This window comes from Lonchura striata, chromosome 30, assembly GCF_046129695.1.
Source record: "Lonchura striata isolate bLonStr1 chromosome 30, bLonStr1.mat, whole genome shotgun sequence".
NCBI classification, from domain to species: Eukaryota; Metazoa; Chordata; class Aves; order Passeriformes; family Estrildidae; genus Lonchura; species Lonchura striata.
In genome coordinates this window covers 4,641,009-4,664,535 of record NC_134632.1, presented here as the reverse complement: position 1 = coordinate 4,664,535, position 23,527 = coordinate 4,641,009, and the positions used below count along the sequence as shown (strand labels likewise).

Genomic DNA, 23,527 nt, shown 5'->3' with positions numbered 1-23,527 from the left:
CACTACCGGCAGCACCGCCCGCCCCGCCCCGAGCGTGCGCCGCCGCCGCAGCCGCCGCCGCAGCCGCCGCCGCAGCCGCGCAGGGCGGGCGGGGCAGGGGCGGCTCCGCGCCGGGGGCGGCTCCGCACCGGGGGCGGCCGAGCCGCGCGTGCCCAGCCCGGCGGGCGCAGCGCAGGCGCCCGGGGCCGCCGGGCGGTGGCGGCCATGGAGCGGAAAGGTGAGCGCGGCGCGGCCTCCGCCGGCCCGCGGGGCCCCCGCGGGGCCCGCCGCCCTTCACGCCTCTCTCTCCTTCTCTCCCTCAGTGCTGGCGCTGCAGGCCCGGAAGAAGCGGACCAAAGCCAAGAAGGACAAGGCCCAGAGGAAGTGAGTGCGGCCGCGGCTCCTTCGGGCGCTGTCTCCCGCCGCCTCTTTGTTCCCCGGGCCGCCCCCGCGGGGACGGGGCTGCCGGGCCCGGGGGCCGCTCGGGGCGGGGGAGCGCGGATCCCCGGCGCCGGGCCGGTTTCTGGCGGGTTGGGCGGGCACGGGGCGGCCGTTTCGCCGCCGGCTCCGGCCGCGGCTCCGCGGGCTGCGCGGGGAGCGGCAGGCTCTGCCTCCGCTGTCTCTCCCCGGAACCCGGCCCCGGGGTCGCGGTGGTGCTCAGGGACGCAGCTGCGGGTGCTGGTCTGCCCTCGGCTCGGGCTGTGTCCTGGAGGGAGATGGCAGCGTCCCCTCTCTGCAGCCCCCGGGGCGCTTCAGCAGCTGCCGGCTTGAGGAACCAGCTTCTCTCCACTCCCTCCCCACTCTTGATTCTCTTTCCCCCTGAGATTTTTTTTTTTTTCTTGCCGAAAGAATGCCGTGATGTGCTGTTTACTTCGTTCTCTAACTTTGATGCTCTCGTGTGGCTTCTGTCTTACCGCAGGAATGTCACGAGTCTTTATGTGTGGGGAACTTTTGGAGGCAAATGTAGAAATTACAAGAACTCGAGTAAATACTAAACAATGGCTTTCAGCAGGCTGCACTAAGTGCTATGTTCAGTGCTGCTCATGGATTCCTTTCTACAGAAAGGTGATGTCAGTCCTAGAGCTGGTTCTGTATACTCCATAAAATGCTGCTTATTTCTGTAAAATCTCCCGTGACTCAGGATGTTTCTTTCTTGAAGGTGCCTAGGACCAAAGATAGTAAGGCTAAGGCTTTGGGAGTGGGAGTTGGAGGGTTTTTTCTTTAGGCCTAGAGTAATGCTTTCTCAGCCACTTCCTCAGACACATCACAGGGGTTTAAAATATTTTTTTCTTGTTGCCTTCAGCCAAGAGTCAGTGGTTTTGAGATGGGGCTTTTGAAGAGTGAGGAGCCTTAACCAAAGTGTTTGGGAGACGTGCATTATGGCTCCATCCTTTTCCATATGAGTCCCTGGTATACCTTGAAGGTAGCATTAGGACAATTTGTGAACTGCTCTCCTCCTTCTCTAATTTCTGTATGAATAATCCATTGTCTAATTCTATACATGTTATTTTTTTTTTCTTTCTCTAGCTGCAGACCAGCAATACTGATTCTGCCAACAGAGTCCACAGTGCAGCTGGGAAGGCTAATATCTGTGTAGATTCTGAGGTTGCTGAATGATAAATGTTAGGGTTTTTTTATAAGTCTTTTTTAACCACATATTCAGGACAGGTTGAATGCACTGCCAGTTAGCTCTTGATTTTGCCACTAACCTTGATTTGAGTGCAGAGTAATGTTATTTCTCAAATGCTGTGTTTATATTCTTACGCTTTATGCTTCAACTCTTTTCCCTGGTACCATAAATTTATTAGATTGTATCTCAGAAATGAAAGAAACTTGCATGTGCTTTATGCTGTGTAATTAAATGAACTCAGTGTCAGTCTCTAAGTTTAGGTACAGTTCCACAACATTTATTCTATTTAAATAAAAAGCTGCTCTAGTTAAATCTTCTAAAATAGGCTTAACTGGGTTGTTTCATGACTTTTCATAAAATCTATACTTGAAACCACATGCAATGTGCTTTTAATATCTGATGTTCCATGATAGTTTAGATCAAACATGCAATTTTTTTCTGTAATACATTTTTTCTTTACATTTGCAGTAGAAAGCATGAAACAATGAATTTAAAAAGTAGAGTTTAGTGTTCTGAATTATTATATAAAAGTGCAGAGAATGTTCTGAAGGAAGTAAAAACAATTCAAAATATCTTTCATTTTAAAAATGAGCTACAGCTGCTTTTAAACCTAATATCATTAAAAACATAAAAACAAATAACAAAAAACCCCCAAACATTAAAAGAAATTGGAAAATTACTTATTTTTTCATCATCCAGTAGTTAATATTGCTGTTTGCTTGGTTTAGACGAGACTAGTCTAAACTGATGATTTACAGAAACACCTTGTAAATAATAATTATGATTCCGTGTCTAAGCTTTTTTAATAGGAAATGAATATATGTTTTTGAAATGAATATATATTTTTATAGGAACGTCAATCACGTTCTTATTTTTCTGCCAAATCAGGATGATCCTATTTCTTTCACTCCTTCCTGTCTTAAAAGTTTCATTTTATATCAATGAAGTAGAGCGTGCATTTCTCCTAACACTCTCCTGTAGAAAGAGAGCAGGCAGAGGTTCTTGGAATTCTGAAGGTGAGATATCTGTAATTTCCATTGCCCTTGTAATTTTTTTCATTCAAATACAGAAGTGATTATCAAACCATGACAGGACACAACTGAAATTTACTGGTTTCCATAGAAATCCCTTGGTTTGTGATAGCTGGACTATCAGCCAGTTCTACAAACAGCTTGTTAAGTGCTTGTGTGGGGGAGTGGGGATGGGAAGAAAGAAACTTGATTGCCTGTTATTTGTGTTTTAATACCTTTCTTATATGAAAGCCAGTACTTATCTTCAAACTGAGCTCCCACAGATCTGCTAATCAAAAGTGTGTCTTGGTGCCTCTGAGTAGTTGTATTTAAAAACTAAATGTTTGATCATCTCCAGTCTTCTAAATTCTTGGCAGTGGTGTTCCTGTAGCTCTGGGATGAGTGCTCTATAGCAGCAACTATTGTGGATTTGCCTTACTGGCAGAAAACACCAGTTATTTATTCACAAAAATAGGAATGCAACAGTGAGCGAGTTGCAATAATCACAAAATAACATGGATTGTACACTCATAAGTCCCCCACCATTCTCCCCAAAATAGTTGGGATTGCTTGAGCAGAAAGGCTTGCTGCATACGAGCAGGAAAACACTTGGATCATTTCAGACCTGGATTCATGCTGGAAGTTGTGTGTACTCGGTTACCATATTCATTGAGCATGAGGTTTGCCAGCAGATCTTCGTGTGAGCACTCATTCTCACTAGATGTGCCTTAACTTGAAATTACAGACACACCAAGAAATAGTAATGAGATGCAGCCTGCAAGCGTTCTTCCTTAAAGAGACATTGTCCCCATGCACAGATGTGGAAATGGGAGAGGGATTTTAAATCCTGGCTTTTCACGGTGCCGTATGGAGCTTCTTCTCAAATGAAAACACGGAATCCTTAAGTGAGATCCTGCTGTATTGGGTGTGCAGCCCGGCAAATCATTGGCTGGGTGGTTAAGGTGGAAAGAAGAGTCGTGGAGTGTTTGCAGTGCCTTTATCTGGTGCCTGCTGGGAGCAGATAAAGCTCCAGTGGGAGCTGGGTTCGTCATCCCTCCTGCGTTCACTGAACTGCGTTCGGCTTGGGGGCGTTTCGTGTGTGTAATTTGAGCGCACCAATAGAGGTGACACTGCTTATAAAGACTGGGTTGGAGGCTACTTAAAATTAGGAAAGCAGTTCCCTTCAATTTCCTGCACTTGGGTGTCATTTTTGCAAATTCAAGGGAGTGGCAGACACGGGAATAAGGAGAGTATATTTTTTTGTTAGTATGTATTTAAGGATGATGGGTGTGACAAAAGTGATTTGCTTTAAATGTAACTTGCCTTCCTTGCTTGAGGGTGGAAGGAGTCTGTATCTATTCAAGGCAAATAGTTAAGTAGCATGGACAGTATTTCTGCTGTTTTAGAGACAAGGAAGAATCTTTTCTGTCCATAACAAAATTTTGAAGTCACTCTTAATGCTCTTGAATAGGAAAACCAAACATCTCCTTTCAAGTTTTTTTGTTTTTTTTTTTTTTTTTTTTAATGTAAGTTATTGGAGCAAAGAAGACATTCAGAGGTTGATGGTGAAGTTGAATGTGGAGACTTGGCTGTGTGTCTGGTAATTTATAGAGGGTACCCTTCCTTCTCTGCAAACCTGTAAGAACTCACATTGTGTGGCTGAGATTTCTTAATCAGTTTTTGCCTTGTATGTGGACCAGATAAGTGATTCCACTGAAAACTGGCAAGAGAATTCCACAGTGTTTTTCCAAATTGCTTTAACACCTTCTGGAAGGAGCAAGTGAGTGACTCAAATCTTAGCTCCTGCAAATAACTTCACCATCCCTGCTGTGCATTGCAGGGGTTGGGTGGTATCTTCAGTGAACATGGAGCAAAATCTTGTCTACAGTGGAAAATTTTGAATGTTTTTAGTTCCTTTTCTAATATGAAGAGGTTTGGTAATGCTAAACCATTAAAAGCATATTCAGACTTCTGTGAGCTTTTAAGGTGAAAATATTTTAGACATAGAACTGGATGAAGACAGTTCTTTAAACCTCCTGCTTGCAGGGGCAGCATCATTGTGTTTTTCACTAATAAAGTGCTCCCTAGGAGAGAAATCTCTAAATTGTTACTTGCTATGTCACATTGTTGGTGACTTGTTTCCCCTGTCACTTACATAAACCAGCAGGATAAACAGGCACAGGAAATGACTGGGAATTGTACATTGTTGGAAGATGATGTTAAGTACCCGCTGCTGTGAAAAATACTCAGTCCAGCCTTTTAAAGAAGATTTGACTCCTTCTGCTTGTTTTGTCATTTTAAACATAAAGGATAAGTTTTTCTTGTAACTCTGGAAGGGGAGGTGCAGAATTACATCAGAAAATTTATTTTTCCTTTGAATGCTCTTTCCCTGCTGAGTTATTGTGCTGGAATTCCTCTATCAAAAGGCTTGCTCTGTCGACAATTACCATGATCCTTGTCTTCATCCCAGCTTTGAATCCACTGGGCTATTGAATAGGCAAATAAAACCGGCTGGTTGAGGAAGATGAAACGAAGTATCTGCCTGAATTTCTAATTTCATTAGAGGGAAGAAGAGACACGTAGACATCAAGAGGAGGGGATGAATCTTTATGATCACCCCCCTGACATGACTGAATTTGCAGGAAGATCAGCTGAGAGCGAGCCCCAGCCTTGCTGCACGGCCCTTCACCTGCAATGCAGTGCTGGGCAGCTGCAGCTGGGTGCTGGAGGCAAATCCCTCCTGCTTCACTCGCAAAAGCTGTGCTGCATTTGAGGAGAGCCAGCCCCTCTGCCTGCTGCTGATGTCCCCCTCCTTCCCCAGCACTGTGGTGTCTGACTTTTGATGGCTTTTTCGAAAACTGTTGGGCTGTCTTCAGGAGTATCTTTATCCATGGGAGGCCGTGCTTCTTGCAGGTAGGTTCCCCTCTCTAATTTTGTCTCGAGAATCTGCAGCTCTTCAGAGAATAAGGACTTTTGGGAGGGTCTCTCTCGATGTGGATTCACACAAATTCCATAGAAGATTTAGTGTTTTGCCTTAGCTGTTCTGTTCCACATTGTTTTTCTTAAGTAAAATATTGCTATGTAGTTGTAGAGAGACCCTGCAGATCCAGTTCATTCTGATGATTAATTAGCACAATGAGAGAGCAAAAGGAAAAGGTGATCACAGTGTTCTTCTGTAGATCAGAGGTGGCTATAAAAGAAAAAAGAACCCTAGAACACTTGGGTTTTAATGTGTAAACAATCATTTAGTATGGGATTTTTATATACTTTATCTGCATTTTGAAATTTTGACAACAGCTGTTTCAGCTACCATCTAAACACTGGGCATGGATTTTTCTGCTGTCTTTAACAGCCTTTTGTGCCTTTTAGAGTACTGTCTTGGTGAGCAAAGCAGACAGATGAGGCTAGTGCTTTTGTATATAATTTTTTCTTAGATATTAATACATGTTGTGCACTGATTAATTCTCTCTTAATCTCTGTCTTTGGCTGACACGGTCATTTTGGGGGAAGAACAGGGTGGTGTGCAATAACATCAAACAAATTTTCACAGGAAGGCAAAAGAATGAGGTGTATTTTGGAGGTGATTTCATAAGGGAAATAGCACTGTAGAGATGTGTGTGACCTGAATTCGGCTTTCTTACATTAGTTGGTATCATAGACTCTAATGTGGAAGTGAAATGCTTTTGGATCCCCATGAAAGACTCAGCTGCAGACTCCAGGGCGTGTCGTGTGTGAGACTGCCAGCAGCAGGATTACTCAGCCCCTTAGGAGGGGCACAGAAAGCTTCCAGGAGAATGGGCTTTAGTGCTTCCAGTAACTTCTTCCTCCATGCATGGAATTGCTATTATTGAGAAGCACTGGGACTGCAGAATGGCGTGATGTGTTTGTCTGCATCACTGCCACTTCAGGGCAATTCTCTTTAGAGTCCTTTTTAATCCCTTTCATCCTGTGCAGTTAAAAATGTGAAAATCCCAAAACAGCACTGGGGAGAATTACTCTTTGCTACTCACGCTATGTGTGACGTTCCTGGCTTAAAAATCTTTTTGTCCACCTCCTGTTCTCTTTACCCTGTCTATAGGATTTGTTGTCTGTAAGCATCTAATCTCCCCTTCCACCATTCTGTCTGTGGCTGCTTCTTGTCTTTGCTGCCCACTCTTAATTTGGGGATAACGTGTGACTTTATTTGTATCTCAATTGTCCCCAACGGAATGCAGCAATTTTCAAGAAGCTCTAAGACTTTCTGCACCCCCTACTGCAGATTTCTTTCTTCCTATCTCTGACTTATAATTCAGTGACTAAAAAGTCTAAATACTAAACATCTCTACAGATTTCTTTCTTCCTATCCCTGACTTATAATTCAGTGACTAAAAGGTCTATATACTAAACATCTCAGGGCTGGATCAAGCTGCAAGGTTCTTAATAGAATTCTCATTAGCTTGGCAGTCTGGTTTGAGACCACTATGCTATTCCTGAATTAAAAAAAAATCAGCAGGACTTACTGAAAACAGACTGAAAGTAAATGTCTGGTGGTGGGGCTTTGCCTGGAATGATCTTTGTAGCTCTTCCTTGTTTAAATGAACTTGAATTGTGGATTTTAAGTGAAATTTAGTCATCATCAGATTGGAGCGCAAGATTTTTTTCCCTTTTTATGACGTTGAACATGGCTGTAGTTCGAACGTGTTAGCGATGTGTTTAATGTGTGAAGTCTCAGCAGTAGGTCAGTGCTGAACTTTCATTCTACTGTATAACTATTCCAAAGTAAAATATTACATTTTTTCCATGGATTAAGATGAGTTAGTACGGCCCTGATATGATTTTCAAGAGTCCAGCTCAGGACTAAGTTGTCAAAACTGCATCTGAGGGCCTGCCTGTGTTGCTGGCATGGCCACTGGGTGGGCAGTTCTTCCTTCTTGCAGCAAAATGAGCTGAATTTTAAAGAGGGCCTCAGTGTTATCTGCTGCTTCCCTGCAACAATAGTTTCAATGGAATAAACTTCCTGTAATTCACTGTGGAACGCTCTGTAAAGAATGTTATCTTGTGCTTGTGTGTCACTGCTGGGATGAAGTTTGCTGCCCACTTCTTTGGACAACTCCAGCTTTTTTTACTATCTCGTGCTTCTGAGGAGAGGAAACTCAATGTTGATATTCTTGCATTCTTTGCCCTTCAATCCTGCCAAAGCAAGTGGTCTGTAGGCATTGTTTTCATTGTAAATGTTTGCTTTGTACAGAGGTATATTGAATCTTTGTAGGTATTTAATCATTCCCTGAAATGCTTTGTAAAGTAAATCAATTACCTGATTTTGGTATTAGCCTTTCATGAGCTGTTTGGCTGTGATCAGTGTGATGCCATGGAGGAGCTGAGATACAGGAGATGTTTTATTTGGGGAGCACAGCCTGAGTGTCTGAGAGCATAGAGGTGGCCTTTGCTGACACGGGCTTCACAAGCAAGAGCTCAGAGTAGCACATCTGATGGAAAGTTAAACACATAAAATGAACACTTTTATTTATGAATGTGGGAGTGAAAAACCTTCACCACCTTAGTGCCTGATTCCAATCCCTCTGCAATCACAAGCTCTCGGGAGGGTTTAATGAACATCTGCTCTGCGTCCTCCCACTCTCCATAGTTCAGACAACTGTAATAAACTTTGGATCTTGAGTCAAGAGATGAACTAAAAATGCAGCTTGCCCCTTGAGAATGGGAGAAATAAATGTTGAGATTAGGGGCTCTAGTGTTCTAAAGTGTTAGAAGCAGAAGGATTGTTAAATATTCGTTTGACCTTGAATGTGAAAGGAACAAAGGGACACAAGTTCTAAAATACTGGTTAACCTTTTTTTTCCCCCGAAAAAGAATAAAAAACTAATTGATGTTAGTCTTTAAAATAAAATTAATCAATATTTAAATTCTCAAGTTTTACCTAGGATAACAAATAAAATACAAATCTGCTTCAGAGAAAGGCAGAGAAGGGGTTGAGAGGCTAATATTTTGGTGGGATCACTAAGCTTTTAAAACTTATCTTGTGTGGACTTTGCTTGGTTCCACTATGAAAGTGGATCTAGGGCATTAAGGTGCATCTCTCACTAGTAGGCAAAAATTATTTCTGTCTACTTTTAGCTTAGGGATAAAAGCACTGCTGTGTGTTCTCTGTGAGATGTGCAGTGTGATCCCTGTGTGTGTGTGTGACATGCAGTGTGATCCCTGTGTGTGTGTGTGACATGCAGTGTGATATCTCTGTGTGTGTGTGACATGCAGTGTGATATCTCTGTGTGTGTGTGACATGCAGTGTGATCTTTGTGTGTGACATGCAGCGTGATCTATGTGTGTGATCTCTGTGTGTGACATGCAGCGTGATCTATGTGTGTGATCTCTGTGTGTGACATTCTGTGTGATTTCTTTCAGACCTGACACCCAGCACCGGGGCCTTGCTGCTAATTCCGAGAATGAACTTCCAGAGCCAGAGGAGGAAATCCTGGGATCAGATGATGATGAGCAAGAGGATCCAAATGATTACTGTAAAGGTGAGCACTTGCCTGTTTAAGATGCATTATTTTAAATGCAGTCAAGGAATCCCCTCCATTTCCCATTTGATGTAGAGAATGAAAATAGACTTTCTCTTACATTAAGAGTACTTTGCATGACGATAATAACATTTTTCAAGCCAACGTGAAATGGAGAAGGTGGTCTCCAAGTTTCCATCTCTTATCAGTCAAGACTTGAGTTGCAGAACTGTTTCTAATGCATAAGTTTAAAGCTGTTAACTTTTCTTCTGTGCCAGAGGACTTTCAATATTGATAAAAGCAAGTAGGCATTTACTTTTATTTCATTGTAAAAGGGACACTTTCAAAACCTTTTAATATTCTTCAGTTTTCTTTTGAAGATCAGATCATTATCTTGATATCCATTCTTCAGAAAAATTTGTTTCTGCAAATAGCCTTCCCCTGTTTCTCTGAGCAGAAACGAAATATAGAACAAATAAAAACACCAAATCACATTTTCTTCTCTTTGTTCTGTTTCCTGCCAGTTCCATCTTTGGCTTTTCATATTTTTGCTTCTGTGATGGAATCCCCCTGTATCATCAGTAGCTTCAGAGATATGAAGGGTGCAGAGGAGACTTGCCTGTTTTCAGTGGAAACTTTCAGAGTGCCTTCCAGTCAGGAGAATTGCAAGGAGAGCTGTTGGGATCTTGGTTGCAGTACCTCTTTCACGTTCTAGGGTCAGAGCATACAAAAGCAGTGCTGAGATTTAGCTGGAAGATTCTGTTACCATCACAACCTGTGTTTTCTAAAGATAATCAGCCTAGGAGATTTCAGGTGTTTTCACTAGGGAAGTATTTTGTGGTGCTGCAGTGATTGTGGTGCCTGTTCCCCACACCTGTTCTCTGGTTCTTGTGTTTTTCCAGGGGGTTACCACCTTGTGAAAATAGGAGATCTCTTCAATGGACGTTACCACGTGATTCGGAAGCTTGGATGGGGTCATTTCTCCACCGTGTGGCTGGCTTGGGACATTCAGTAAGTGCTCCTGTTCCAGCTGGTGCTCCTGCCAGTCATGCACAAACCTGAGCAGAAAATATCCTTTTACTTGTAGATAAAAAACACAAAGCATTAGCTGTCTACATCCTAGAACAGGAGTCCTTTCTGCTATTGTGTGGGAGGTACTCAACAGGACAAATGGTATCTGTGGGAAGAGTTGTTGTGTCTCTGACCTATTATTCCATATTTTGAGAAATTACTAACGTGAATCTTTTGTTAAAAAGACTCCTGGGCAGTCTCTTGAGTGTTTAAATCTTATTTTTCTGTGATGTGTGAAATAAACTCTCTTGCATGCAAAAGAATTGGGATAATCCTGGAGAATAAGTTCTTTGAACATTAACAGTTCCCAATTTACTTTCCATGTGTGCACAGAGGGAGGAGATTTGTGGCAATGAAGGTGGTGAAGAGTGCAGAGCACTACACAGAAACAGCATTGGATGAAATCAAATTGCTGAAATCGGTGAGTGCCTGGGTTGGACTCAATTTTATTTTACTCTTTTTTTTTTCCATTTTGGTGAGTTTGCATCTGTCAGGTGCTTGATATTTCCAGATCATCAAGAATTTGTGTAGGAACCAAACAGTGCAGTGGATCTGATATCAAAATAACCTCTTTCTCTGCAGGTCCGCAACAGTGATCCAGATGATCCAAGCAAAGAGAGAGTTGTTCAGTTATTAGATGACTTCAAGATTTCAGGAGTGAATGGATCCCGTATCCTTTTGTGGAATAAAAGCCAAGAATTGAAAAGATGGGAATTTCTTGGGCAGCTGCCCTGCTTTGGCAAGCAGTGCCCAGGCATCCTTTTCCCTGCCCAAGGAAACCTGGTGTAGGAGGCTCTGCCTCCAAACTGCCTGCTGAGCTCACATCCAGAGTGATGATTCAGGCTGGTGTCATTTGTGTCAGCACTGCTTGCTTGTGCTTTTCATCTTCTGCCACCAATTTGTGAATCAGGACCCAGTGGCTGTGTCAGAGGTACCTTGGAGGTAGGAGACCCCATCTACCTCAACCCCTCAATTTTGCAAGCAGCCTGTTAAGAACCTGTTATTTCAGTAAAGCAGTACAGCATGTTAAAACCAGGAGCTGAAAATAGTGAATGAGCCATCTATAACTTGAAAATAAGCTTGGTTATCTAGTTATGGAAACATCTTACTTTGTAATTTATCAGCATTGTTAGGATATTTGCAGTGCATTGCCTTGACAGTGGCCTGTAGTTGTGGGAACAGCCTTCTTATAGGCAGTGATTTATAGCAAGTGGTAATAATGGATCCTCACAATTTCAAAGTTGGGCGTTCATGCATTGTTTTCACTTCAAGATAAGTTAAATTTTATTTCAGAGAGAATTGCTGGGCTGCTTGAGAGAATTGAGCTGTAGATTATAAAAAGTAGACCTATAATGCATTTTCTCTTTTCTCTAACTTTTTTTTTCTGAGTAAATGTTGATTTGAGCTTAGAAATATTTCTTCCATTCTTGTGAAATGTGTACTTTCAGTGTAGATGAAAAGAAGCCTAATAAACTCATAGAAGTTTGGCTTCTAAAACAGGGGCACTGTACTGAATATGTCACTGGAGTTACTGTAGCTGTTGAGATCTTAGAGCTAAAAAGCAGATCATATAAATATAGCTGAAATCCAGGCTTGTCAAAAGTTTATTTTGCTGGTAAAGAGGCAAAGGAGGGCAAAGAAAGTGGCTATGGGTCTGAAGATTACTTATGAAATGGAAATTTTATTATCTTTACAGGTAATGCTGGGACAGAGAGATCTGGCATCAAGTTTTGCCTGGGGCAGAAGCGTAGGCTGTTCCAAAACATACAGTGAATACTGATGTACATTTGTGCAACTGGCTCCCACTGAAAGCAGGAGGTTGCTCCTGCTGCAGTGGGACCTTTGTGCAGCTCCATCCCTCTGGATTTCATTTTATTTTCGGTAATGGCACTGTTGTGTAGGATAAAATGATGCTGTTGAGGAAGGCAGCTTTTCCAAGCTGTGTCAGAAGGATAAGGGTTCTTTATATGAAGTGCTTAACTGGTTTGGATTTCTTTTGATCCTCAGTCCTGGGAATTTGGGGCTCCTTGGCTCTGGATGTCCAGGTTTTTCCTTGATTCAGTTCCAGATATCTGTATGGTGTTTGAAGTTCTAGGGCATCATCTCCTGAAGTGGATCATCAAGTCAAATTATCAGGGTCTTCCGCTCCCTTGTGTCAAAAAAATCATCCAGCAGGTAACTTCCAGTTCTGACTGCACTCTTCCTCTTGACCCAGTTAAAAATCTTTCACTGATCTCTCTCAGAAATCAAACAAAGTTAAAAACCCATGGTATCTCCATGCAACAAAATATTCTTGGGTTAGTACTTCTTTTCTCTACTGCAAGCCCCTTCTGCTGCAGATACTATTTTCTGACACTTAAACAGTGATGATTTTTGCTTTTAACCTCTTCTTACCTCAGTCATTCCTCTTAAGTGAAGTTTTTTTTTAAAGCTGTCACAGTGAGCACAGTGCTTAATGATGGGAAGAGCAGGAGAAACTGGTTCTCCTTACTGGGTGGTAGCCTAAGAAGAAACACCTTTCTACATGGGAGGTGCAGGGGAGGAGAAAAGTGTGATTTTATTGTAGAGTATTAAAATTGGATTTTCACCTGTGGTTAGTTAAGCTATGAGGGTAAATAGGGTATTTTTAAATGGTAGCTGGAATCTGTATGCAAATCTGCTATTGTGGAACTGGGTCATAAGCAGTGATCACACCAGCTCTGACCTGGAGTATTCTCAAACACACAAACCTTTTCAGCTTCATTTGCCATCCTAGGCACTTTTGCATTTCCACTTTGCTCTCAATTCTTTTGTCTAATGGTTGACTTCCTTCTCCCTTGCCTGCAGGTTCTTCAGGGTCTGGATTACTTGCATACGAAATGTAGAATCATCCACACAGATATAAAGCCTGAGAACATCCTGCTGTGTGTGAATGACCAGTACATTCGCAGGCTGGCTGCAGAGGCAACAGAGTGGCAGAGATCTGGGGCTCCCCCACCATCTGGCTCTGCAGGTGATTATTTTTTTTTCTTTTTTTTTTTTTCCCTGAAAATTGATGCTGTTTCTCCCACATACCCCCAAATCATCACTAAGGAGAACTTCCTGAGTATGGTGGAACAATAATGCAAGTAACCTTTGAAAACCTGAGTGTAAATTGGGAAATAAGTCATAATTTGTAACTCAGATGATGGGGAAGGCAGTCTGTGTCAGAAAACAAGAGGGAGGATAAATGCACACTGGAGCCTACTTTTAACAACAGCTAATCTGGCACTGGTAAAGTCAAAGTCAGTCTTCTATAACACAATGTTGATGCACTCAATATGGAACTGGTGTAAAAATGTGGCAGAATCCTCATTTCCTTCAAAAGTTTATTACCTTTCATTGCATGATGCTGGAAATGTATTTGATGAGAGTCTCAATAAGATGAGCTGCCTGTTGTCAGTTTGCACACGTCTGGAAAACTTAACAAAACCAGCTTCCTTGACATGCAAACATCCTTAAAAATCTGAGGGCAAATTCTCTTGTGTTCCTCCTCGGAACATCCATCTGTAGTTGTGTGCACTTTTCAAAAATCACTGCAGTGTGTATTGGAAGGCTCTGTCAGTCATAATCTTACAACACCAACATTGAGCTGAACTGATCACAGCAGATTTTAGCTTAAGGAAGCTCCCTGAAGTTTGGTATTTTAATGCTTTGATTTGCATTTTCATTTGGGTAGGATGCATAATACATGCAGTAAATGAAGCTACGTGGCAGGAAGTCTTTGATATCAGTCAAGCAAGTCTCCTGTCTGAAACTTGAATTATGCATTTGCTCATTTGATGTTTTTATCTTTTTTTTTATTGTTGTGTTTTTGTAGATAAATGAGCCTTCAAAATCACATTTGCTGATATCATTAAAATGCTGTTATCATGCCACATAGGAAAAATGTACCTTAAATTCAGAATGCAGTTGCAGTTGTTGAGTATAGCCATACTGATTTACTGATTTTCCTTTCCCTTTCAGTGAGTACTGCACCACAGCCAAAACCAGTAAGTGTAGTAGCTTTCACCTGTAAGTATGCATCTACTGATAGTATCTCCTGCATTGTTTCATGATCCAGTCAGCATTAAGAGAGAGCAGTCTCATGTAAGAAGGAAGAAGTGGGATTTGTGTTTGGCATGGGCATCAGGTTCAATGCTGTCTTGGACTTGTAAATGGTATTAGCTCATTTATCACCAGAACAAGGAGTTCTTGTGGTGATCTCAAGGTCTCTTGGGAAAGTGACTGTTCTGTGGAGTCTGAGATCTTCCTCACTTGGAGAATAATGTAGGTTTTTCAGGTCAGGGCAAAAATGTACTCATTAGAGCCAGAGACAAGTGGTTCAAAACCTAGAATAGCTGCTTTTTATCTGGGAGAGGAGCTGTCTCCATCATTTTCATCACAGACTGTTTCCTTAGCTCTAAGATAAATTAAACCTTGGTGCATTTTAAATTTATTGAAGTATAAAATGTTAAGTCCAATTTCTCTGCTTGCTACTGCGTAGGCTGACAAAATGTCAAAGAATAAGAAAAAGAAGTTGAAAAAGAAGCAGAAAAGACAGGCTGAGTTGTTGGAGAAACGAATGCAAGAGATAGAGGAAATGGAGAAGGAAGCAAACCCTGAGCAGACACAGCCTGAGGAGGAGGAGGAAGAAGCTCAGACCCCTCTGGAAATGCTCATAAAAGTCAGTCCATCAGAGGAAAGTATCAGCAAAAAGCCAGGTATGGAGCTAAAGCATTGCCAACATGGCATGGACAGCGTTGTCTCAGGGGTGTGAGGAGGGTGTATACCTTTAGCAGAGGTGGCCGTTGTCATTTCACCTGTTCTGTCTTTGTGATGGGACTGGGAAATCTCCTGTTACAATCTGAGTGAATGGCTGTGTTCAGTTACACTTACAGTACTCCCTACCCCTCAGGGTGCCCTTGAACATCTTCCAGCTATTTATTAAGACATATTCTGCTACATTCTCATTTTCCCCTCTTGCAGCACAAGCCCTTGGACAGGAGGGATCCAATCTCATGGAAAGCAGTGTGGGAAAACATGCAAGAGAAATCAACTGCAATGGAGTGATCCCGATAACAGACTTGACAGACTCTGGGAACGAGGGGTCTGTGCAGCTCGAGGACGACCTCCACAACGCCAATGACTGTGAAAACCACCCTCACACACAGAAGACTGAGAACTTGCACAGCTGTAATTACAGTCAGCACAACAGTGACTCAGAGATCAGCCCCCAAGAAGCAATGTTGGACTTGTTTGTGCCCTTGGTCCCAGAGGGTTCCATGGTGTGCCAGCCCATACCCAACCAAAAGCAGGCGTTCAGGGAGCAGGAGATCAACAATTTCCAGGAAAGCATCAGGACAGAGATCCCTTCAGAGGATGAGAATGAGAATAACAGCCCGACAGACAACAAAGGTATAAGAGGAACCTTGTAAGAAAGGGCTCCTTGGTGGGGGAGATTTCTTTACAACACCTCATCATATGAATAGAGATGTGCATTTTGTAGGCTGAAATGATCAGAACCACCTGTTTGAGAGTTTTCCTGCCAGGAGTAATTAACCTGATTATCATACTCCAAGATGTTTGCTGTTTTGTAGGTGTTGGTTGTAGTTGTGCCTCAGTTTTGACTTTTGATTGCATAAATATTCTTACTTTTTAAAAACACCCGTGCCTTTGGTTTTCAGTGGAGGAACATTTCCTCCTTTGAATCACGTGCTGCTAATGTAATTTTCATTAAGCCTGCAGATTGTCACTTGGTGTTAAATTAAGGGATAGGTATGTTCAGTATGTTCTGACAGTTTGGTTTTTAATATGGAGCAAAGGTAACTTCTCTCTGTTGCTCAAGATGGGTGTTTTCCCAGAAAATGCAGCCTTGAAACAAAGCTTGTATAGTGTGGGGAAAGAAACCAAATTTATTTTAATGCTTTTATTTAAATATTATCTTCTTCAGAGTGGAAAAATTGTGTCTTGTAAGCTTAGGAGAAAATAAGGCATGAAATAGTGTACAGCAATTTAAACACATTCCAGGTGTGTATGTGATAAAAATATGAATTGGTAAAACTGTCCATTCTTGCATCTTTCTGTCCTTGCCATGTGATCTATATCTGCTTGGAGAAGGAGGGTAAAACTACCATTTGTACTTACTAAAAAAAAAACTATTCCAGCATTTTCTTGCCCAGAGTACCACTAGGGGAGTTATATGGATGAAAAGTAACAGGAGAAATTTAGATTTTGAAACTTGAACTGCACTTTGCTGAATGCCTCTGCTAGATTACTGACATTTTTGCTTCTCACAGCCCTCTCCCAAATTTACAGCTTCAAACTCTCCCAAATTTTTGGTTCAGAGGTACAGCTGGACGTCATTTAGTGACTTAATACTTTTGCTCTCCATCGTGTCATTCCATTTTCCCAATACTTCCTTTAGCTCTTGTATTTGTGTTGCAGCAGTGAATGAGGGGTATGCCAGAAAGATGCTGTAACATGGGAACCTTCCTTCAAAGATTTAGGAAGGCTTAAAGGGGGTTGTGAGGTTTGTTTTGTTTCTGGTAATGCCTTTATTTCAACAGGGTTTGGGGTTTTTTTTTGTTTGGTTTTTTTTTAAATATAGACAGGCTGTGCAAAAAATTCTGGGAAATAGTCACTGTTGCATATGCTCATTTATCCTTCTGCTTAATGACACCAGTTGGGTCTTAATTGATGTTGTTGATAGTGCAGAATGATGCTCATTTTTATACCCAAGCATCAGGGAGGGAACAGTTCTGATCCATCAGAAAAACTTCCTGGCTGGGGAGAGGTTGATAGGATTTGGGTGACAGATGGTGACACTGCCTATGTAGCTTTAATCAGCTGTTGTACACATTGCCTCTAGGAAAATCAGCTGCTGGGAATTTCCTTCTTAATCCTCTTGAGCCCAAGAATGCAGATAAGCTCAAAGTGAAGATAGCTGACCTAGGAAACGCCTGCTGGGTGGTAAGTTTGGTCTTTTCACATTGACTTTTTAAAGCTGCAGATTCAGCCAGTTTGCCAAGATGGAAAATAATCTGTAAAACCCATCCTTAGACCTGGCTGTGCAAGCAGTGACAATTTGAAACTATGACAGAGAAAAAAGAAGGGAAGCAGAGACACAAAGAAATGATCCTCTAAAAAGAAGATTTCAGTCCATGCTTTGGGTTTCTCACTGCCATTTCATTACTTCTTGTAGGGCTGTGAGCCACGTCACACACAGAGTGCAGAAATCTGCTGTGTGAAACTGCTGAAGGAGTTTCTCAGTCTCCAGGAGAGCCTACAACATTGCAAACAATTGCTCTGACATGCTGGTTCTGCAGCTTGTCAGACCATTGCAGTGCCTTCACAAGCACATGAAAGAAGACTCTCACCATAAAACTCCCAATTTTATTCTTTGATGGTTGTGCTGTGCTTCTTTCAAATGTTTGACATTTCAAATATAAAAAAATAGCTCTTTTTACTTGGATTCTAAAATGGCAAATCACTTCAAATCTGTTGGGAGAGATGAGTCTCAACTCAGAATTGCAGTCAGGCTTGCAGTGCCTGGCAAGGTGATTTCTCACAGTGGTGTTGCTTATCTGCTTTAAGGTAGCAGGACCATGGCCTGTCTGCCAGGACTGGGTAGGAGATGCTGCAGAGTCTTCATTTCTTCTGGTTTTGTGACTTGCTTTCCTCTGAATTGCTGGGCTGTTCCACTTGAGGAGGAATATCTCATTTACAGCACTTAGAGGAATATAAGGAAATAGTTAATGAGGATGTAAAATGCAGCTGAAATGTAATGGCAATGAGCTTTCATCCACTCTAGCCTTCCAGGTTGTTGATTCTCCTCTTCTAAGCAGTTTTGAGCTGTTGAGTAAAACATTTCTTCTCTTTAGCACAAGCATTTCACCGAGGACATCCAGACCAGGCAGTACCGCTCCCTGGAGGTGTTGATAGGCTCGGGGTACAACACCCCTGCAGACATCTGGAGCACAGCCTGCATGGTGAGTCCTGCCAGCTGGGGACATCCCTCCTCTGTGCCTGCCCTCTGAGCTGCTGAGGGACTGGCAAAAATCCCTTAGCAGTGTTCAGTCAACTTCCAGACTTGCTGAATCATAGGTTTCCACACCAGAGTTGTTTTGTAAATTTATCTATTTTTCTCCACATGTGGCTTTCCTTTTGAAGGTTTTGTCCTCCAGCATCAGCAGATTTCAAGTGTGATTGTACTTTGCCATCATGCTTTCTGGAAAAAACAGGACAACCAGGCAATTCTGAACACATTGTCTTTTTATATTAAAAAAAAAAAAGCCTTTCTGCTTCACGTAGCACTGTTTCACAAGTATAATTTCTAATTTTAATCATCCTCTGCAGGTTTGGAATTGATCTTTCGTCTGAGTAATGCTGGGATGAGGCCAAAGCTGTTCCTTCAACAGCTGGCAAATGTAGAATATGACAATGAAAAAAATCAGTCAAGCCAGTTACTGCCTGTGCCTCTTCGGTGTCTCCACTCTGTGTCTTCAACAAATCAAAGCTTGGGTTTTATAATTTAAGCTTGGAAAAATAGACATTTTTGCTGTCTTGGAAAACAAGCTGAGATTTTGATGAATGTGGCAAAAGAAAATGCAGAAGTTCATGTTTTCTCTGCAGAGCATGTGGCCTGAATTACACAGTGTGCCTGATTCCATTGTTTGGCACCAGCAGTTCTTAAAAAATTGAGAATACAGAAGGTCAGGGGCAGTGTTCTGAGTACAAGTGAATGTGTTACAGAATTTAGGAGTGGTGAGTTGAAATGAGTGCAGATGTTTTTCTCATTTAAAATGTGTTTTTGTCTCTACAGACAGATGTTCAGAGATTAACTGTTTGAAAAACATGGGAAAATTAGGGAGAGGGAATAATCCCCAAAAAACCCCAAGCAAAACAAAACAAACTAAAAATAACCAACCCCAGAAGCTATAGTTTGGACTTAGTGTTATTTTTGCAAAACTCTGAAGAGGAAGAGGAAAGGCCAAACATGTGAAATACCTGAACTTTGTGTTTAACTGGTGGCCCTGCACCCATAATTCATCCTAGGTGTGCCTATGATGCTTTTAATGCAGCTTTTAAAGCAAAGTCACTGCACATTTGAGGCTGTAATGGAGTATTTAGGATTACAGCTGTTTACTGTAGTTTTGCACTTTTTCTTTCCCACTGCTTTACTTCTGGCCCACAGAGATTTGCAGAGTCAACCTGCAGCACATCTTACAGTGTTTTGAAGTGATTTGATGTGCTCATTTCTGTTTGTTTAGGCCTTTGAGTTGGCAACAGGGGACTACCTGTTTGAGCCTCACTCTGGGGAAGACTACTCACGAGATGAAGGTTTGTTTGTCTCAGTTTTTCCTTTTTAAAATGGGACTTGAAATCCAATGGTTGCCTCTTCAAAATGAGCCACGTCTTAAAAATCAGCAATGCAAAAGCTCCTTGCAAAAAGATGATTTACCCAAATCAGCAGCCACTGTGCTCAAGCCTCTTCAGTCAAACACTGTACAATGAAGTCCATGCTTTGTTCTGGTGATTTGCATTCCTCTTGCTGCTGGGTTCTGTACCTTGTGTTTCAAACTGATTGTGCCTCAGATTGCCCCTATTTGTTTTCCCCTTGCTCCTTGTCTTTGTTATTGCTTGGTGTGGCCTGGTTTCAGGTGGGTTTCCAAAGTAATTTTTAAGGGATTGTGTAGTTATCCTTATATTCCAGAGCATGAAACTAGCATAGAAAGGTTTTGTGTGGATGAATCTCATTGTCTTTTTGGGTTTTTTTTTATTTTTCACATGCAGATCATATTGCATTGATCATAGAACTTCTGGGGAAAATACCTCGCAAGCTCATTTTGGCAGGAAAATATTCCAAGGAGTTTTTCACCAAAAAAGGTAAAAGGAAACAAAGCAAGTATCACTTTATCCCCTCATCCTTTGCCCAAATAGACAGGAGTGTCTTGCTGGAAATGCCTGTTAGAAATAGATGCCAGCAAAGGTGGCATCTTTAAATCTTTTCCTTTGTTTCATGAAATGCTTTATCAGTAAAACTGCAGCTAAATGTGAGGCATTCTTATCTTACTCCTAAAAGCATCCTACAGCATCTTGGTGTAGATCAAATGCAGCAGGTACAGGAACAGCACAGCAGCTGTTTTGTCAAACTTGATGTGGTTTTATTTAGCTGATCTCTGTCAGCTAGAGGTGGGAAGTCAGTTTTGAAGGCTTTTCTAGACAGCTTGACTCCATTTCTGGCATGAACCATGTTGCTCAGAGCACAGAACATTATCATAAAGTCCTGAGTACCCCAGAAATGTATTGAGTCAAAAAATTAGGTTTTGACCTAGTTTAATAATTCTTTTTGTAAAAACAAGTCCTTCTTTATTAGTAGTGTGTTGCTGTCTCCATGCATTGTGTGTATCCCAGAGTCAGTGGCAGAGTTTATCTGTCATGTCAAGCAGCATAATTGGTGATTTAATGAAATTGATAATTGCTGATAGGGCATCTGAAATAGCAGGAGGTGAAAAAAGACTCCTTTGACAACAGGCTTCTAAAGCAGATAGAAAAGAGGGTTTAATAAAATTGACTTCTCTCTTCAGCATGCCCTAGCAGTTTGTATTCCCTTACAACAGTTCCTGGGTTCATTCTGTCATGTTTAGCTGTTTAGCCAATTTTACTGAGCTGCTCTTTTCCTGTATCTTGCACTTAAACCATTTGTCTTGGGTTTTCAGGTGATCTGAAGCACATCACCAAACTGAAGCCCTGGGGCCTTTTTGAAGTGTTGGTGGAAAAATACGAGTGGTCCCAAGATGAGGCAGCTGCATTCACAGACTTCTTACTCCCTATGCTGGAGCTGATCCCAGAGAAACGAGCTACAGCAGCAGAATGTCTCAGGCACCCCTGGCTTAACTCCTAGAAGCTTCCAAGCAATGCCACAACGTTACACTCTGGTTTACAGCATAGCCTACACACCCAGCTGCCCTTTCCCAGATCCATTTTTCTCCTTGTTCACTTTCAGTGTGGAGTTCTTCCTTCAAGGCTTCCAAGATTTTAGATAAATCTAACCTGTTCTGCTGAGTTTGTTTGTGTGACTTAATGGGGACTCTCCTCAGCCAGTGGGCATCATCTGTGTTTTTGCCTTGATTGGGCTTCACCAAAGACTAATTGACTAGAATAAGAGATTTTTCCTCAGTCTCCTCACCGTGTGTGACAGATGTGAGCTCACCCGTGCTCGGATATCTCCCTTAGCTAAATTCCAGCTCTCCTTTCTTCCTGTGAAGATCTCACTGACTCAGGAGTCAATTTTCCCACTGTTGATTCAGTAGCTACTGATGGGGTGAGAAGTAACAGTTGGCATCAAGGTGGTGCCAGATCCTTGGTAGAGCAAAGACCTTGCAATCCTCCATCACTCTCTAGGTGTCTACTGTATTTTTGCTTTCCAGTCAGAAACGTTTATTTAGTTCTAGCTGCTTTTGAAAGAGCTTTTTAAACCTAGGTTTTAGTATGCTTTATTTCTTCCTCCAAAGTGCCCTGTCCATTTACTTTTTCTCCTTCCCCGTGCCCTTGATAGTCAGAATAGTTTCTGGATTTGGTGATGTTTTCTACTTCCACACAACGCCTGTGACTAAAAAGTGACAAGCAAAATAAGCATAAGCTGGAACTGACTCAACGCACAACCCTCAGCAAACAGATGGGTGCACCCTCAGCCTGCAGACAGAGCCTTATTGCAGGCAACTCTTAACATTATAGTGAGCCATAAGTTTTTGGGGTTTTGTATCCCTTACTGGCACTTTTTTGCCTTGCTTGAGGTGGTATTCCTGAGAGATTGGCTTTCACTGATGCAGTCTGCTCTGACTTTTCATTTTTGACCATTCACTTTTTTTCCCAAGGGAAGGGTTGCAGCACCTGTATCACAGCCATGCTGCAGCCCTGGACTTTGAAAATCAATATCTGAAATTCCACTGTAAAGATTTCTTTTAATTTGCTTCAGGTGCAGGCCTTCAGAAATAACTTCCCAGGATGGGACTGCCTTTTATTATCTGGGCCATTAGCACAAGAAGAGAGCTAGCAGAAGTGGAAGAGAAATGACTTTTCCACATAGATACTGGATTAGAAGCTGTTTCTAGAGTTACCCCAAGTAAGAAATGTTCTATGGGGTTTCTGTGTAACCTTCTCAGAGGGGGTTTGGATATAATGGGTTAAATGGATTAATTTTAATTAAAAGTTAAATGACTGTGGCATTTAATAGTTCTGTGATGGCTTGCCCATCCTGTTACAGATTCAGTGCATCCCACTCTTCTCTAAGCAAGATTTGGCAGCATTGAGACTTCAGAGTCACCTCCTTACTCTGGACCAAACAGGCCTTTGGATTTGTGGTGGCTTGCAGAGGATAGAAGTTTTTGGAGACCATGCAGATGCTATCCAAGACCATTTCCATTGCCAAAGTTGCCAAGACCACTGTTACATGTCAGTTCTCTGTGTGTGTTTGGGAACTGTAAGGATCATTCACTCACAAACCAGGTCATTTAATCCACTTGAACAGAGTTTCTCCAGCTCAGAGCCTGATTTGGCTTATTTATGCAAATCATGCTGCATGTTCCTTTAGTGGTAGATCAGGTTCTCTATGCATATAATAAAAAAAGAAAGGCAGGTAACATACCAAAAAGTGTTTTAAACTGAGTTAACCTTTTCTTTTGGTTTTTTTTCTCCTTTCATCTGGCATTTTGCAGTTGTGGGTCATTTCTATGTTCTGTTACAGGAGGACTGCAGACAATACTGGTTTCCAACTGACTGTGAAGATAACATTGGCAGGGCAAACAATTCCTGTGGTCTTGAAAGCTCAGCCAGTCCTGCCTACTTGAGACTGGCTGATGAAGGAACATTTCCCACAAGGGAAATGCACTCTTTGACTGCTGAAAGCTCCTTCCCATCCTTCCTTCCCTTCCCTCTGCCAGCCCTGACTGGAGGGGGGCTTTTTTTGCCATGATAGCCAAGGCTAGAGCCAGCTTGTGAGTTGAAGCCCTGCAGAAGCTGTCATGATTCAGTCTTGTACCGTCTGCTCGTTCATTTGGGGTCTGTTCCATTTCCAAATTGCTGTGACATGCTCACACTAAAGGATTTGTACTTGCTGTGTCAGTCTAAAACCTGAAGGAAAATACATTTTTATTCTTTCTACTTGGGTGCTTTGTCTTTTTTTGTTTGTTTGTTTCCTTTGTGAAAGCCCTGCAATAAACAGATTATTTAATAACTGAGCCCTAGTCTTCATACATTCCCCTTGTAATTCTGTTCTGAGTAGGGGCTCAGGGATGCAATTTGCTTCACTTGTGAACAGTCAGCTTTCATTACCAGAATGAGAG

The 23,527-nt window shown here is 42.0% G+C and overlaps 1 protein-coding gene across 2 annotated transcripts; it reads left to right on the top strand.

The window, feature by feature from the left end:
- The first annotated feature begins 143 nt into the window (after nt 1-143).
- On the top strand, nt 144-23,422 carry SRPK1 (SRSF protein kinase 1). Of its 2 annotated transcripts, none has more exons than XM_021536013.2 (16): nt 144-217; nt 303-363; nt 9,016-9,134; nt 10,016-10,124; nt 10,518-10,605; nt 10,767-10,854; nt 12,253-12,359; nt 13,011-13,176; nt 14,169-14,194; nt 14,689-14,905; nt 15,171-15,599; nt 17,053-17,153; nt 18,065-18,172; nt 19,454-19,523; nt 19,977-20,069; nt 20,903-23,422. In XM_021536013.2, the coding sequence occupies exons 1-16, from the start codon at nt 205-207 to the stop codon at nt 21,085-21,087; spliced, it is 1,980 nt and encodes a 659-aa protein (XP_021391688.1). In that variant the 5' UTR covers nt 144-204; the 3' UTR covers nt 21,088-23,422. The 2 variants fall into 2 exon arrangements, with proteins under 2 accessions (XP_021391688.1, XP_021391689.1); XM_021536014.3 differs by lacking the exon at nt 144-217 and adding an exon at nt 5,262-5,532.
- The last annotated feature ends 105 nt before the right edge of the window (nt 23,423-23,527 follow it).